The sequence below is a fragment of the Rhodamnia argentea genome, chromosome 8 (genome assembly GCF_020921035.1).
Source record: "Rhodamnia argentea isolate NSW1041297 chromosome 8, ASM2092103v1, whole genome shotgun sequence".
Classification (NCBI taxonomy): domain Eukaryota; kingdom Viridiplantae; phylum Streptophyta; class Magnoliopsida; order Myrtales; family Myrtaceae; genus Rhodamnia; species Rhodamnia argentea.
Window position 1 is genome coordinate 1,598,675 of NC_063157.1, and position 17,383 is coordinate 1,616,057.

The 17,383-nt window shown below is 41.5% G+C and overlaps 3 protein-coding genes and 1 non-coding gene across 6 annotated transcripts; 1 reads left to right on the plus strand and 3 right to left on the minus strand.

The window, feature by feature from the left end:
* Positions 1-1,872: 1,872 nt before the first annotated feature.
* On the minus strand, positions 1,873-6,036 carry LOC115738126 (peroxisome biogenesis protein 2). Its single transcript, XM_030670655.2, has 8 exons — positions 5,664-6,036; positions 5,014-5,127; positions 4,773-4,926; positions 4,151-4,287; positions 3,964-4,064; positions 3,119-3,236; positions 2,519-2,685; positions 1,873-2,345 (listed from the first exon to the last, which is right to left on the minus strand). Exons 1-8 carry the CDS (start codon positions 5,784-5,786, stop codon positions 2,216-2,218), a joined length of 1,044 nt encoding a protein of 347 aa, XP_030526515.1. The 5' UTR covers positions 5,787-6,036; the 3' UTR covers positions 1,873-2,215.
* A 930-nt stretch (positions 6,037-6,966) lies between these two features.
* Positions 6,967-7,811, minus strand: LOC115738127 (protein THYLAKOID ASSEMBLY 8, chloroplastic). Its single transcript, XM_030670656.1, has one exon. It carries the CDS (start codon positions 7,794-7,796, stop codon positions 7,071-7,073), a length of 726 nt encoding a protein of 241 aa, XP_030526516.1. The 5' UTR covers positions 7,797-7,811; the 3' UTR covers positions 6,967-7,070.
* A 140-nt stretch (positions 7,812-7,951) lies between these two features.
* TRNAS-CGA lies at positions 7,952-8,033 on the minus strand. Its single transcript has one exon. It is a non-coding gene; the product is annotated as a tRNA-Ser (tRNA).
* Positions 8,034-9,369: 1,336 nt separating this feature from the next.
* LOC115738125 (protein JINGUBANG-like) lies at positions 9,370-11,905 on the plus strand. Of its 3 annotated transcripts, none has more exons than XM_030670652.2 (3): positions 9,370-9,998; positions 10,412-11,199; positions 11,323-11,905. In XM_030670652.2, the coding sequence occupies exons 1-2, from the start codon at positions 9,402-9,404 to the stop codon at positions 11,195-11,197; spliced, it is 1,383 nt and encodes a 460-aa protein (XP_030526512.1). In that variant the 5' UTR covers positions 9,370-9,401; the 3' UTR covers positions 11,198-11,199; positions 11,323-11,905. The 3 variants fall into 3 exon arrangements, with proteins under 3 accessions (XP_030526512.1, XP_030526513.1, XP_030526510.1); XM_030670653.2 differs by having other exon boundaries at positions 11,335-11,905; XM_030670650.2 differs by lacking the exon at positions 11,323-11,905 and having other exon boundaries at positions 10,412-11,321.
* Positions 11,906-17,383: the final 5,478 nt, after the last annotated feature.

Sequence of the window (17,383 nt, forward strand, 5' to 3'; positions counted from 1 at the left end):
AATGAAATCCTAGAATTTTGTGCCTAAGTTCCCAAAAAGCAACAGGGTTTAAGCCCCTTTCAGGAAAGCAATCGTAGCGCAATAGATCTTGTTTAGCCAACGAAATACGGATCGTCGGATTCGGGTCAGGATCATGTCCGCTTGGATGTTTCCTTTAGCTCAGTAGAAGGATGAAGAAGAAGAACACAATCCTTGGGAAGATCGACTTTAAGTCCATATGACAGGTTATGACCTTTCTCTTATATTTGTTTAACTCCGTAACGGTTACTTCCGATTAGACCTGTCAAATGGGTGGGTCGGATCGGGTTTGGATCGGATCTTACATGATCCAATCCAAATTGACTTATTAATCTGTTTATGACTCATTTATGTATGGTACATATTTTTTGATCCATACCCAACCCAACTCATACCCAACATATACCCGACCCAATCCATATTGCTAAAATACTTTTATATTATATCCAATTTAACATTATTTATTTCTTATAAATTTTTGAAAAAAATATATTGCCAATTGTGGACAATTTTTATAATTTAAAAAGAATCTGAATTTTTTAATAAAAAATCTGATTTTTTATTTTTATTTCTTTTAAAAAAATTTATTATTTTTTATCCGAATTTTTATTTCTTTTTCTATTTTTCTTTTATTTATTTTTCTTCTTTCTTTCTTTCTTTTTTTCTTTTCTCTTCCTTCTACCTCCTTCCTTCATCATCGCTGTGCCTTGGCAATCGGCCACTAGCGCGGCCGACCCCGACAAGCTCAAGCTCGCCCGACGCCGATCCAGGCGAGCACGATCCCTCTCTCGAAGTCTTCATCTCTCTCAAAATAGTCGTAGAGTTTTCCTTTTTCCAGGGATTTCAACCGGATCTAACCCAAATGTTAACCTCTCAAATCGAAATGGAAAATTGCAAAGTGGTATGGCGAAGAGGATTGAGTCCGTGGATGGAGCTCTTCTCATCCTGGCTCACAACAGACAATTGCAGAAGTTCACCCATCTTCTTTTTTATTTTTTTCCCTTTGCTGATGGGCGGACATGGATTTATGGAAATCCTTTTGGTGTCTATACATGCATATTCTCTCTTTTTTGGCCTTGCCCTGTTCTGAGCTCTTCAACCGCATTTACTTCTCTGCGCCGTTGACGACTGTACCTATGTACGCAATGGGGAGGCTGAATGAGATGTAGGAAAAGGATTGGCTGGAGCATTGGCTGAGGGCGATGAGAAGTTGGGAATCAAGCGATGCTTTCGCCTACAGACGAAGGTGGGGATCGTGCTCGCCAGGATCGGCGTCGGGCGAGCTTGAGCTTGCCGGGATCGGCTGTGTTGGTTGCCGATTGTCGAGGCACAGCGACGGTGAAGGAAGGAGGTAGAAGGAAGAGAAAAAAAAAAAAGAAAGAAAGAAAGAAGAAAAATAAATAAAAGAAAAATAAAAAATAGAAAAAGAAATAAAAATTCGGATAAAAAATCACAACTTTTAAAAGAAATAAAAATAAAAAATCAGATTTAAAAAAAAAAATCGGATTCTTTTTAAATTATAAAAATTGTCCACAATTGGCAATATATTTTTTTCAAAAATTTATAAGAAATAAATAATGTTATATTGGATATAATATAAAAGTATTTTAGTAATATGAGTCGAGTAGAGTATGAATTGGATATGTGTTGGGTTGGATATGGATAAAAAAATTTGTACTATACATAAATGGGTCATAAACGAATTAATACGTCAATTTGAGCCGGACTAGTTAAGACCCGATCCAAACCCGACCCAACCCACCCATTTGACAGATCTTCTTCCAATAGACACTAACAAATTAAATTCGAGATTGTCTACTATGTTTTTCTGTTTTTACCATATGATCCGAATATCGTTCAAGAATTAACATATTCATTGATTTGAGAATTTTAATTCTTCTGCCAAATACAATCGTATTGTGTATTTCTCATTGGCCAACCCTGGATTTCCAGAATTCATGGACAGAAATTAGTGTAAAAGATCTACCCATTCCCCACTCCAATCTAGATTAATCCCCAGTAAACCAATTAAAACCACCAAAAGAAAAATAAAAACCCTCCACTTTTCCCTCTCTTTGCATATCTAGAAGAGGGTAAAAAATGGTTTCACTTATGCACTTTAAGGTTCCCAAATGACAGCATTCTTCGGTGCGTCGGTTAAAGTTGCTGCAATGCTCCCTTGCTCCAACCAGATAAATCATTTTCCAGAGCTTGTACTTCCAACAGATTCGCTGTAACGTTGCATCGCAACAACCGGTTCACCACATCGGGAACATCGGAACGAAGGAGCTGCTGCACATCGAGTTCTCAGACAGTAGTAACAGTACCTGCCAGCAATTAAATCAAAAATAGGAAAAATTCAACAACCCTTGATACGTTGGAGGCCTGTATAAAACAGGCTGTGGACACATTCAAGTTGACCTCTCTAAACTATGTGGACGAGAAAAGAGCTGAATACAATGCAAAAGTGAGAAGAGGATGTGCATTTGGGTTTTTCTACCTGTGTCGACATGGGACAGCAAGGAAGGGAATGCTTGGGCTATTTTGGCAAATGGGGCATGCAGAGTCATCTCTTGCAGAGCCTGCATCCTTGTCCTTTGAAAATGGGCGGAGGAGATTTTTTACAGTAGAGGAATTCAAAAGAGGAAGAAGTAATAGCAACATTTCCTGCACATAACTTTTCACGTTTAGACCGACAGATACTATCAAAATAGAGTTGGCACAGAAAGCAGCTAAGTCGTATTAGTGCCTCTTATCCCCTAAAATGCTAAGTATTTCTCAGTATCTCACTTCACACTTATTACTGGAAATCACTTGCAAAGGCTGACTGCTTGTTTATGCAAAACCCACTTGGAACCCCAACAACAATATAACATATCATAGCATATGTACTCTGTTTATATGAGGGGCAGATATTGCAACTAATACAACAGCTTAGTGTCACCACCAGAAGAACAATAATACCAAGGCCTTGGCCCCACTTTGGTAAGGGATTAATAAATATTTAAAAATGAGCAAAAAAGAAAAGAAAGAAAAATATATCCCTTTGCCCCCTAATTAATAGGAATCAACTTTAGCCAAAACAACAAAGAAATATTACCGAAAATTCATTCCAGACTAGTTGGCGATTCATATACTCAAAGCTTACGGCTCGATTCATGTTTGGGTTACCATAGACAAGCCTTGCTTTCAAAGCTCTCTCAATAAGAGTCCTATACCTGTAATTTAACAACATACAAAGATTATTATTCCAATAGGTAATATTCTGCGAAATATTTCCCAAGCCTGAAATTGACTTAATGTAAAAAATCTCCACATGAGGACATATCACTAGGAAAGAAAGCAGGAAAGGAAACTACCCCAAACACCCTAAATTAAAGATACATAACAAAACAAAACACAATCCTTGCCGTGAAAGATCTTCAATGTTTCACAGTGCTCATCGGAGCCGTCATCATGGTCATTTTCAACCATTCTACATGTTCGGATAAATGAATACCCGGAGGAAGCTATTCTGATTTCTGGGATGCTTACTAATGTCTTAATAGTCGCAAATCTTAAACGTCGCATCTATATTCCATATTTATCCAAGTTTTATATGAGCTCAAGTTTGCAGCCAAAATGCCACTTCCCACATTTGGTAAATTGTTGCCTATGCCTGTGGAAAGCTAGAACATCATGGGATTTTAGGACTTTCTCATCCCAATGCACAGCAAGGCCTACATTTCATGAAATTAGGACAGGGAGAGTCAGATGGATTTCTTCAGCAAGACTTCACAGTATATCCCTAAACCAGTGTGGCTAATCATCCCAACAGGTAACTACCATCAACTTATTCATCCCATTGCCCATAGTCGTTGCAGGATGTGTATCAGTGATGACAATCATTCGACTCTAGCTTCTAGAACTTAGCAGCAAAAGAGAGTTTGTTGCTCAAGCACTAACCTTCCAGTGTAAAGAAATATAAGTAGGTTGCCAAATGAGGCAGCTTTATAAAATCCCTCCACCCGTTGTACCAAAACCCATGCCCACCGCAAAAATGACCTCTGTAGATATCAGAGACACACATTAAACTCAATTCAATAAAATTATAATCAAGGAATAAAACAAAATATCTTAACAGATTCAATACCTGCTCAGAATCACCCCATCTACGAAAAGCAGAAAATGACTGTATGCGGGCCCAGATATATTGACCACCAACACTGGCAATGCAATACCAAATCTTCTGAGCAACAGTCAGGCCAGGTCCTTCCAAGCCTGTTCTCACTATGAGAAAGTTTGCCCAAGTTCAATAGTGTGTCCAAGCATATAGGTTAAACTGATCTACGCGTGTCATTCTTACCTAGCGATAGACTAATTAGAGGCAAGAATTACTAGCTTAAACTTAAAGTGGATGAAGAAAAACAAGAAAGCTGGCAAGATAAGTATTCTTACCTAGCGATAGACTAATTAGAAGTTGCGATATATTGCAACTAAAATCAGAAAGTAGAAAGGAAAATAAATGCTAACTTCTGTTGCTCACAGGTACGATCCCAAGTGGGTGTCAAGGCTGTCAAGTGGGAGAAAATGGTAGAGCATATGATGACTTAATGATAATATAAAAGCTTGTTCTCTTCCCTGAGGATAAGTATGCGGCAGAATAACAATGTCTTTTCAACACTATCATTATTACTTCTTAAATAGATTCGCAATGAATGTCAAGACACCATATTGATCAAGCATGAATCATAGGGAAAGACATAGCAACTTACGCTTTCCTCTTGCTTCGGATGCACGTTCATCTCGATATCTCAAATTCATCAAGGCAATTCCAGGGGTGGGCTTATCCACCCAAATAGAGAATCTCCATATGAGGAATTCAAGAAAAGCATCCAGTTCCGGTTCATATTGGAATAACATTCCTGGCTAAACCAATAAAGGGGGCAATTAGTTCAAAATGCATATTACACAACCTCAAGCAGAGGGGGGGAACTAACAAAAAGCAGCAAGTACCTTCATCAAGGAGAAGACTTTCACCAACTGTTCTTTCAACATTGCTGACATCTCAATATCGAGTCTTGCAGCATCAAATTGATTAACTCGTGATATGGAAATTGGAATCGATGTCTGCAGCATTATTTGTGCAAATTATATAAGATCGTGATGAACTTGTCAGAAGGTCAGGCCTCTTGTGCTTCTCTGGCACATGAAAAATAGAAAGTACACAGAATAGTCCTAAAAAAAAAGGAACTAGTACCAGCATATATAAGAGAAGCTAAAAGGAATGCCATGAAAATCTTGCCGTTGAACTAGTGACAACCTCGATTAAAAAAAAAACTAGTGACAACCTATTACCATTTCGATTCTAAGCCTGTTGCCGCAAGAATTAAACCAATATACCAAGTACCAAGATGAACTTTGCCTACGCTGAGCTCGGACTTGAGCTCACCCAGAATCAATAAGACTCCAATTCTCTAGATTCTAACTTTTATTCTTTCAGGCTTTCAGCATAAAGGAGGGAAAAGTCATACGAAGCGTCAATTTATTCAAACCGAACCCTAGAACGAAGCTTCAGAGGAGGAAATTTCCCGCGCGAATCCGCCGTTTTTAGCGACGAAATCGAGATGTAAAAACGGAGGAAAAAGGCAACAACGGAAAGAAACCTCATGGTATAGGTGGGCGGATTGCCACTGAGGTTGCAATCTCCGGTAAGTGCTGACCCAAGCATCTTCCGGTGGCGGCGGCGGCAAACTGCCGGTGCTGCTGCTGCTGCTGCTGCTGCTCATTTGAAGCTCTTTGCTGCTGCTCCTGCTGCTAGTAGCAGCAGCAGCAGTCGCAGGGTTCGTCTTCGTTGTGATTGCTCAGACGCAGACGGCGGCAGCGACGACGACGCCGACGAAGAAGAAAGGTGAAGATGAAGACGACGAGTGGGGAGCAGCGGAATCAGCTCCGTTCCCGAGGAGGTGGAGAAATTTTTAGGGGAAAATGAAAGATGTATGGATGCTTTGGGCGGTTCCTTGAAAGATGCCACTCAAGCGAAATGGCCAAAAAAGGTGGATCCAATTTGTGATATGCTATTCACACTTTGGACATCAACATTATATGATAAGTATATATAGGTAGGCAATTTTTTTTGAGATCGTATGATTACAAAATTATGATATTTGTCGGGTGTGTCAAAAAAGCCTGCGCCAGACGGGCCGACCCGACCTGAAAATTCACTTAATTTTCTAGCCTTTTTGGGCAAGCTTGGATACTCGGACCGGGCCAGCACCATGCCTGGTTTTTCTTATCACCAATATTTTCTTTTTAATTTAATTTTTTTATTTTTTATTTTTATATTCTTTCATTTGATAGGTTTGTTAATTGATTTTGAATTAAAAAAAAAGAATCATACCAAAATTTCTGTTTCGGGTCGGCTCGGGCCGGACCGAGACCCTACCTGTTGACACCCCTAGTGTTTGTGTTTAATTCACTCACTTTCTTTTTATTTTGTTGCAAGTGTAGCGCTCGAACTTGACTTATTTGATTTGAATCTAAAGCTTCTATCACTTCGGCTTCGTTAGCTGGTTATTTCGCCCTTATAAATTTGATGGGAGTGAACTCTCTTTGTTCCTCTTTTTGTTTTCACAAAATGACCTTTAGGAGCAAAAGTCCTTAATTGGCTCAGCGATAAAAGCGTCGCAAGTTCAACCTGCATCGAAACGAATCTCTAAAAGACTCGAATTGCATTATCTAAACCACATCATATCTAGTGTGGAGAGATTTCGTATCCATTAACATCTCGATTAGGTTGCATTGACACTGTCGCTACTATCGGACTTGGCGTCGCATAAAAGAATTACGGCCCAAATCGAACATTTTTTTTAGCATAAAACACATACTGAGAGCCACAAAGCAATAAGCGGGAGATCTATATGCCTCCATAATTCAGATTTTAACACTAATAGATTCTCATGACCAAGGAGAGGTTCAAGATTCCAGCCATTTTGGCTATAGCGTAAATCGAGAATTCACAAATATCACACTTTAAGAAAAAGAAGGAAAAAAAAAAAAAACAATGCGTAAAGCTAAACTCTCAACACCTCCCGACCTTGATTAGCTCTATCATGACCATACCCAAACTCCTCGTCAATCTCATCGGCCAATCCCACCTCCCCCATCCTCCTCAGCCCCCGGCTCATAACCTTGACCGCATGATCCTCCACCTTGGCCCCCGGGCCCCACCCGCTCCTCCTCATCAGCCCGTAAATCCTGACCGTCGATTCCCTCCTCCCCGCGCCGATCACGGCCTTCAGCAGCCTCGGCATCGCCTTGTTCCCCCACTCGATGGGACCCTCCCGCTCCAGCTCCTCCACCAGCGCGTCCATCTCCTCCCCCATCCCCTGCCTCGCCAGCGCCGACGCCACGTCGGCGTAGAGGGAGAGCTCGACGGGCCGGTACTCGGACCGGACGACGGCGAGGACCTGGAGGGCGAGGGTGCACCGGTCCTGCCGGAGGAGCTCGCGGAGGGCGGCGAGGAGGTCGGACTTGAGGAGGCGCGTGAGGGAGCCGCGGAGGTGGGAGGGGAGGGCCGTGGTGGCCGCGGCGGCCGGGTCGGCCCGGTGCGCGCGCTTGAGGGACTGGACGGCCTGGATCGCCTCGGTGCTGAGGCTGCGGCCCTTCACGAGGGGCCCGCGGTTGTCTCTGGGGCCGCACCGTATGGGGAGATGGCCGGCAGCGGCGGGAGTAGGTTTGCGCGGTGGCGGGTTGAGGGAAGTTGGGGAGATGGAGTGGAGAGAGAAGGTTGCGGTCATGGTGGTGATGGAAGCGGAAGGGACTGTGGGGTGGGCTTTCATATCAACATGTGAAGTGACTCTTTTGCCACTAGGAAGTTATAGGATAGAAAATGGGAAAGGAATAGATTTAAAAATGGAAATAGATAAAACAAAAATCGAGTGGGGTAAAAAGGCGTCGACAGCAGGATTCGAACCTGCGCAGGCAAAGCCCAACAGATTTCGAGTCTGTCTCCTTAACCACTCGGACATATCGACATCTTCGTCATAGCAGCCAATCAAAAATAAAATATATACATTACTTACAGTCTTTACCATCTCTCCGTTTTGGAGCATAAGTGATGCTACATGTAGAAATTTGTTTGCACAATTGATTTACAGCACACACAACAAGAAATTATCACAATATATTTGATTTGATAGCACGATATTTATTTATGCATCCCACATCGCTCTTTCTCCAAATCACATGTAAAGTGCATAGTTGTGCACGAGGCTTAATTATCTGTATGATATCCAGACAAGATATTTAATGAAAGTCATTGAATGTTGAACTTTGATCTTTGCAAGACAAGAAATTTGTGCCCTGTCCTATGTCTAAGCAGTTTTATAAATCTTTGAAATGATACATAGCTCTCTACTTTTCTTCCACATAAGCACACTACGTTATAGGGATATTACTCCCGCTATATAGTGTTTCACATCCATTGTGAAATTTTGTTTTGAGTAGCCGTGCATATGTCTGCATATGCTTATCTAAAGATCAAGGTGGTATTTAGAAAGTTGTTTGATCCATATACACAATCCATATGACGGCGGAGGTTGGCGGAGATGGGTATGATAAAAAAGAATGTGAGGGCGTAATAAAAAGATGGTGAGTCGAGAAGTACTTTTTAAGTTGAAGAAGCTATTTTTTTTAACTTATCAAATTGAGGGAAAAATAACTTTAGAAGTGGAAATTCACTTCATAAGTAGAAATTTCTTTCGGACGTAAAAATTTTTACCAAACGGATTTATGTTTCGGAGGTTACATTACCAAGCAGATTTACGCTCCGGAAGTACTCCTGGAACAGAAATTCACTTTCATAAGTGTTATCATGCGCACCCTAAACAACTAATCGCATATCAATAGAACAGAGAGGCCCGCACCGGACCTCACAAAAAAAAAAAAAACCACACATTCTTCGCTACCATGGTGATCATATCTCTCATCCACATCATTCGTATTATGGATTTATCTAACAATCTTCTAAGTGTACGAGATGTGTCGATGAAAGTTTTGTCGAAATCATATTCTAGTAAAGGCACTCAACTATAAATAACAATGTGGTATTTCAAAGAAAGTTATCGACTTGACAGTCTGACAATCTTGTTGGGGAAGCATTTTTCTATTTCAAATCATATTGAAATAGAAATAACTGTCTACCATCCACCGCTACATTAGATTCCAGTATTTGGTAAAGCATTTATCCATGGCCTGAACACACATTGACGCGTTGCACCCGACCAAATTTATTACCATGGCAGTAACCCTAGACATGAACAAAACACTAGGAAGGCTACCCCACCTAAAAAGAAAGGCGTTTTGCCCACATCAGATGTGCAGTATCATCCTTTCGTTTTGCAATGGAAGATGGCGAGAGAGATGGCCAAATGGCCTCGCCGGATGATTCACCGAACTCCTCCCCTCCGAACCCATCTTTCCGAATCACTCCCCGCCGTAAGTTCCTAAGAACCATCTCCACCAAAGAGCCCTCCTTCGCAGAGATCTTCCCACCCACAATCTCTCCACCTCGGTTGAGCAACCCGACTCTCCCCACGTCCCCACTCTCCTCCCCGCTCCGCCGCTTCACCGCCTCCAAGACCGCCGCCGCCGCCGTCGCCTCTGAGGCTTCCTACAGGTGCATCTCCTCCCTCCTCAAGAAAGACGGCCAGATTCTCTCGATCGCCGTGTCGGGCAACCTGATGTACACAGGATCCGAGCAGAATGTGATCAGGGTTTGGAAGCTGCCGGAGCTCATAGAGTGCGACCGGCTCAAGACCAAGGCCTCCATGGCCATCGCGCTGGCGGTGTCGAATGACATGGTTTACGCAGCGTTCGCCGACTTCAAGATTCGAGTGTGGCGGAGGGTTTGGGACGGGAGATTGAAGCACGTCCGGCTGGGGACGATACCAAAGACCGGGGGCTACGTCCGAAGCTACATTGCCGGGAAAGATAAGATGGTAAATGAATGATATAATCTCAAACTCTCCTTCGCATGGACACTGAATATTTAGTAGATTTGCCTTGAGTAGGTAAGTGTGGGGTTAGACGCATTTTCTGAGTTCCGCTACTAATTACCGTAGTAGTTTAGGCGAAGAGTCAATGGTGAGAACAATAGCCACGCAGGCACAAAGTACATATTGATAGAGATTTTATAGTCGGAAGTAACTGTCAGTATTATCAAATTGTTGGGCTAGTAGCTTTTTATCTTATATATGTGTATACAGTGCATGTCTTAATGATCTACTTAAATATTTTTTGTGAAGAATTTTTTCATAGTTCAGGAATAAATCAAAGTACTATTGAGTACTAACTTGACTAGCTCGTGCGATTTTTGTTTTCTTCGTTAACGTCCAAGCAACTCGACGCGTAGGTGAAGCACTTGGGGCCCATAACCTCCCTCGCCGTCAGCACCGCCGACGACATCCTCTACTCCTCCTCCGTTGACCGGACCGTCAAGGTGTGGCGCATCTCTGACCTCCGCTGCATCGAGACCTTCCACGCCCACCCGGATGCCATCAATGCCCTCCTCGTTGCGGAGGACGATGGCGTACTCTTCACTGCCTCTGACGACGCCACTGTCCGCGTCTGGCGGCGGGACCTCTGCGGCGGCTCCCGCCCCCACTCCCTCACTGTCACCCTCCCTGCCAAGCAATCCCCCGTCAAGTCCCTCTCCCTCTCCCCTGACAGCGACGCCCTCTACGGGGGTTGCTCTGACGGTTATGTCCATTTCTGGCTCAAGGGCTGGTTCTCCGGCCAGCTCCAGTACGGCGGCTGCCTCCAAGGGCACACGCATGCGGTGCTCTGCATGGCGAGCGTGGGCAACGTCTTGGTTACCGCTTCGGCAGACTTGACTAGTCGGGTTTGGGCGCGCAGCCAAGACGGCCAACACTGTTGCCTGGCGGTCCTGGTCGGCCACAGGGGGCCGATCAGGTGCGTCGCAGCTTACCATGAAGGACCGATGCCATCGTCCTCTGGCGGGGCCGATGGGGACGGTCAATTAGGCAGCGGCGATGATCATGATCGCGAGGATGGGTGCACGATGATTTGCACCGGGAGTCTTGATGGGGTGTTGAAGCTGTGGAAGGTGACTAATAGTGTGAACAGCAGCGCAAGAGATTGTTCCTCTAAAGCTGGCACCGATTACTTTGACATTTGAAGGTAGCAATTTTCACTTCCTAGCATCAGAAAGTTACTAATGTGGTAGGATTGTACAGTATAACGCTACTAATGCGCAATTTATCAAACAGTATTTCCTTTTCAAGTTCTTACATAGAGCGCGAGATCCTTATTAAGGTCCAGCGAAGTCGATCTCCTGTCGCAAGAATGCCGACACCAAAGAACAAATCTAACTGTAAAGAATCAAAGATTTCGAAGCTGACATATGATTAACTAGACTGATGGGATGGTTTGGACTTGCTTGTGCGTGGCCTTTGCCTCTCTTTAGGCTGCCGGAGGTTGCATCTCCATGATGGTGCCGGTATCGCTCGAGTAACTTGTTCTTCCATGCCGAGACCCCGGCGCCCTTGTCAAGCACCGGTACACCGAGAACAGAATCACCTTGAGACCGAAGATTATGCACAAGATGACCAGAGCAGAGACCACGTAATCTTCGAATGAGCGGCGATGCTTGCACCCGAAGAAGGCTCCCAGACACACCATAACTACGACGGAACGAGGTTTTCTTACGTACGAGGAACTCGATCCTGCGATGGCCCGTGCAAGATATTACTCGTGGTTGTAAGAGGGAGGATGTTTGCCGGAGGAAGGCTGTATTCTTGCCTTGGATTCGCGACAACTGTTTGTGCTTGATCACTTCTTTATCAAGTTTGGTATCGTTCAACATATGCAGGGTGAGAAGGTTGAATCGGAAAGTTTGGCGAGAGGGAGAGGGAGAGGGAGAGGGAGAGATCATCATAGTTTCCTCCGAGAATTGAATCTCTTCAGCTTTTTCTTGAACCTTTTAGTTGCTTCAGGTCTTCATCCACTTCAACTTTTTTTTTTTTAAAATTCATCTCTTGAAAAATGAATAATATGAAAATCGTTTTCCTAAAAATGATCGTTGGTGTCGCTTACAAAAATGAATAAAGGAAGAATATTTTCATTATCAATGAAAACATTTTTGTAAACTATAGTAAATAATTTTCAAGCAATACAAACAATCATTTTTAATTATTTATTTTTTACGAAATAAATAGAGCCTTAATAGTATCAATGAGTGTATCATTTACACACAAGGAAAAAGGATCATAAGTCTAGTTGTGGTCCTATGTATTGGAGCATCTCTTTTGAGTTCTACTCAATACTCTATACCATTCCTCTTTTTGCAATCCATCTCTATCTCCCTTTTTTTCCTTGTAACACCATCTCCATCTCATTTGATTGTAGGGTTCTTTTGACAAGGTTCTTTTGATTGGTAATTTTGGATATGTTGCCACTTATGCATTATAAGACCCATCGAAAATGCTAACTTGATATAGCTCATCTTGGGATTTTGACATGGGATGCGAGTGTTGCACTGTTATGCACTGCTACTTGCTACAATATAATTATAGAAAAACATTTGCAACATATTAAATTATCATGTATATATACATATTTAACATATAATGTGCTCCAAAGTGTCGGAATTTCAACTTTTTAAGAAATAACGTGTCGATGTGTCATGTCGAGTGTCATATGTCGGTTTCGATGCTACTTAGCCAATGATACATCCGACCTTAATGAGCAATCTTTGATTCCATCCACAAGTTCTGCACAGTCATTGTTCATTCAGACTAAGGCTGATTTTGGTCACACTTTGCTTCGATGAATCTTGTCGACTATCGATTACGTTTTTTCGATAGTAAAGTAATGATTTTTTCCTTCTCAATAAGATTACCGATGCACTAGATTGATTGCTAATTCCATGGCATATTCAAGATATACTCTTGCCATATATTAGTTGCTAATTTGATGCCATATTCAAGATACATCTTCCCTTATTAGTCGTTGATTTCATGCCAAATTAAAGACATATCAATGGGAAGCCGATTAGAGTTATTTCCTTTAATAATATTAGATCTTTGAAGACTGTTATTGGTTGGACAAGACTGGTGAACGAATTTACTTGTCTTTTATTTCCTTATCTATTTCCTTTGTCATAGTTCAAAAGTGTTCTCCATTGTAAGGCATATATATGAATGAATGAATGAGAATTCCTCTACGTGAGTTGAATTGCTTATCATCCGTTTCATTATGGTAATCCTTTATACCTCGGAGGTGAGATTCTGTATCGAATCTTGATCTTTTTCCTTATTTCTTTGCATGTGGCATGTCCTTTATGTCTTGGTTGTGATCGTATTTTATCCCTGCATTTTCGTATCCTTCGATATCCAAGCCATACGTTCTGTTCCTATATTCTCCTTCATCCATCGACGATTTTCTTTTATTCGATCATTACACTCCGTTTCCTTATATTAAACACCCGTCCTTATACTTATTCTGGAAAATCCCTACTATTCGGAATCACTCGCTCACTCATGCATCGGTATATCCTCTCTCTCTCTCTCTTTTTTTTTTTTTTGGCTAAAAGGAGGCGAGCCAAGAACAAAGCCTAAAACAGGTATGCTATCCCCGCACACAAGGCTCTCTAGCCGATTACAGGGGACTGCCTTTTAGTTTCTAGACTTGTTCTTTGAACTCATCCTTCGAGATGTCAGAAATTTCTGATCCACAGGATCCACAAATGCATTCGGGGAAAAGGAATCCGGGTGAATTTTACGACCTATAAACTGGTTGGTGTAATTGTGCGAGTGTGGGAAGAATGCATTGAAGTGGCAAGTGAAAAGCATACTGAACCAAATTGTACTACTAAATTAATGAGAGGATTCTAGATTTGAGGAACATTGCTTGAAAAGAAGATGAGAGAATTTAGACACTCATGATTGGAAATCTCACTAATATTTCTAGAGGCAAGCTTTGAAGTGATCAAGCTATGCCCAACATTTTACATGAGGGGACCTTTTATAGGCAAAACTACACACAATACGACAACTATATGCATCGGATACTCAAACAATTGAGATCCGTAATTGATTACATATGACAGACAGATCATACAAACTTTTGACTATTTTGACAACTTTTAACAACTCTTGACTATAAGCGGTCAATTATTGGAATAAAAAAACACATATAGTACACGCGTGACCGATCGGATGATCGGGCGGCGTGGACAACTCATTATGAAGGGTAATAATTTGCATCATCGTTGTCCGAGCTGCCTGGGCCATCTTTCTATTGTTTGAATGCTCTCAATAATTGTGTTTCTTCGAACTCAGATATTTTCCTATCAAGTTATGGATCATCATGGGTTCCAATGGAGCTGGATGAAATATCTCTTGAGCTAGATGGAATATCCTGGCCGGGCATGATTGGCTGGGGAAAATCATAGGGGTCCTATGACAATGGACCACTCCATGGGTCTTGAAAGCTTTGAGAGTCCATATCTATTGAGATATCTGGTTGATTTTTTCGAAATTCTTCAAGAGGTTCAAAAGTGCTAGGGTGTGTGCTAGGTGTATCCCATGAAAGATTGGCTGTATATGGCCAAATTTTTGAAGGAATGACTTTGTTCTCCTAGCATAGAACTCTCTGGAGTTCTTTGTACTCATGCGGGATTTCTAAAATTGATCTTGGAAAAGTTTGATGAATTCGAGCAACTTATTCATGATTATCGGGCTTGAAAGTTGAAGTGCCGACTTGAGTTGCGTTTGGTCATCTATCTCCCGAATTACCTATAAAAACCATAGCTTATAAAAAATCACAATTGTGTGTCTCTCGATTCTGTGTCCGCCAATTCACCACCGCATTACGAACAAATCTCTCCATGCTTGGAGTGGTTGAAACCATGTGAGCATATCCATCAAATGTCTTTGGTCATGAGTTCTATAATTTCCAAAAAGTGCTTGAGATAAAATCTTAATGATCTTATTTATTGGAAATTCTATGGCAACATGACTAAGATTGAACATGTACCAGAACATCCACTTAAGTTCTTCTATGAATTCAATATCTGAAGACCGTCGAAGAGGATGGATAAAGGGATTATCATAATTAAGACCAGATTTTAATATTAAACCACCATAGTCTCTAAAGATCTGATAATGGTAATGCCAAAAACTGGAGGAGAGGTTTGCATTGAACTGGCTGTGTTGAATTTGATCAAGAACATCGGGAGGATATTGGTGTGAAGGCTACTATTGTTCTCTCATATTAACAGTATGGAAGGTGCTGTCTGAAACTTGTTTCCGCACATACATGTTAATAAAGGAAGTAGGTTCTTTGGGTCTAGAAAGAAAATCTGCAAAGACATTTTTCATTACCGAAATGTGTTTGGCTTCAAAGGAGTATTTGGAAAACCATTCAGCCCATCTCAAAAGCCGAGGGTGAGGAATTTGTTTTTGCTTAAACTTCAGCATTTGGGGAAAAGAAGACATATCCATCTCCACAAGAAAGTGATGGCCGATGAGATGGAATTCAAATTTCTTTATCCCATATTTAATTGCCGGAAGTTCTTTGAAAGTGGAATAATAATGCATTTTTGCATTAGTGAACCGTTCACTTTTGTAAGTACAAATCTTACGCTTACCATTGAGTTCTTCAAGGATAATGGCTGCCCAATACTTGTCACTGGCATCATTTTGCAAAATTTTCTTGCCTGTGGAAGGGATTTGCAGAGGAGGAAGGTTCTAAAGGATCTCCTTGAGATACTTGATTGTTTTAGTCTGCTTAGGTCCCCATGGTGGTGCATTTTTCTTCAGCATTTTTTTGAAGAGGATGCAATACCTCCGAGACTTTAGGTACAAAATCTCTAAGGTAGTTGACAATACCAAGAAAAGCTCGCACCTGGTTGACCGTAAGGTCATCATCCGGAAATTTTTGCAAATCTTCTACAATATGGGGTCCGGGGCAATAAGTTCTATCTTTAAGATGCATACTAGGGAATTCGATCTCTTTCTGGGCAATGATCATTTTCTTCCGAGAGAGCATGATGCTATATCTTTTGACGATCTTGATGAACTAAGTGAAGAGTTTACAGTGAGATTCCTCATCAACAAAGTAAAGGAGGATATCATCAATGTAAATCCGGGCATTAGACGTAATGGGCTGGAAAATTCTGCACATAACCTTTTGAAACATTGAAGGGGCTGTTTTTACTCTAAAAGGAACGACTTTCCACTGGAAATGCTGGTTCGTAATGCAAAATTCATTTTTGGGTCTATCTTCTAGGCTAATTCCCAATTGCTAAAATCATGCTTTAAGATCAAACTTGGAATAGATTCTTGCCCGAGCAAGGCTAGAAAACAAGGAGTTTTTATGAGGCGGTGCGAATTTATCATCTTGAAGGAATTGATTCAAAGGCTGGTAGTTTATGACTAGCCGAAGCTTTCCACGATTTTGCTCTACTCTTTTATCGACATAAAAGGCCTCACAAGCCCACTGTGAGTCTAATGGCTCTATGAGTCCTTGAGAGAGTAACTCGGAGCATTCTTTCTAGGCGAGAGCAAGATATTCATGATTCATTATAGAATGACTGGCTTTTGTAGGATTGACATTTTCATTTTTCTTGAATGGAAGGTGGACAAAGAAATCTGAATTTGTCTAAAGGGGATGGAAACAGTTTTGAGAAAACTGGAAATGGGAATCTGCACAACAGGATAAGAGAGATTGGGTGATTGGATCAAGAATTTCAAGCTGTATAATAAAGAGTCTTTGAATGTCCACAAACTCTTTGAAGTGATCTTTAAACTAAAGTCCATTAGAAACAATTTTGAGTTGTGGAAGTTGAGCTAAAATGTCCCAACCTACAATAAGATCCTTATCATGGGAATGACACCTAAGAATTTTGGTAGTAATCGAACATTGGAGAAAAATCGGAAGAGTGACCGGTTTACTACGAACCTTTGTGGTGAAAGTATCACTAGAAGCAGAGTTGAAGTACCTTGTATAAGGTATTCAGAATTTTTCTAGAAGGACTTTGATATCCATGAGGGATGCAGAAGCACCGGTATTTATGAGTGCAATCACTTAGATGGGTTTCTCATGTTCGGGAAGGAAGATTTGGAATGGGACATATGGGGAATGGAAAACAGGGGTCTTAATGTGGAGAGAGTTTGAGATCGAGTTTGGAAAAACGGCAAAGATGTCTCTTAGAGATTCATTAGAATCAGTAGAATAAGCCTTTATAGCACAAAGGGTTTCAAATGAGGGTTCATCTTCAACAGAGAAGAGCGATTCAATATCTTCATCATCGAGTGAGATCCCAGTGCTCTAGGTTATCTTCTAAATCATGTAGTTTCCT

Excerpts from the sequence above, each read along its gene's own strand:
- LOC115738126 (XM_030670655.2), bottom strand. The coding sequence starts at position 5,786 with ATGAGCAGCAGCAGCAGCAGCAGCAGCACCGGCAGTTTGCCGCCGCCG. Across the intron at positions 4,288-4,772 it reads ATCCGAAGCAAGAGGAAAGC|TGAGAACAGGCTTGGAAGGA; the intron begins GTAAGTTGCTAT and ends ACTTTCTCATAG. Across the intron at positions 4,065-4,150 it reads GATGGGGTGATTCTGAGCAG|AGGTCATTTTTGCGGTGGGC; the intron begins GTATTGAATCTG and ends TGATATCTACAG.
- LOC115738127 (XM_030670656.1), bottom strand. The coding sequence starts at position 7,796 with ATGACCGCAACCTTCTCTCTCCACTCCATCTCCCCAACTTCCCTCAAC.
- LOC115738125 (XM_030670652.2), top strand. The coding sequence starts at position 9,402 with ATGGAAGATGGCGAGAGAGATGGCCAAATGGCCTCGCCGGATGATTCA. Across the intron at positions 9,999-10,411 it reads TTGCCGGGAAAGATAAGATG|GTGAAGCACTTGGGGCCCAT; the intron begins GTAAATGAATGA and ends CTCGACGCGTAG.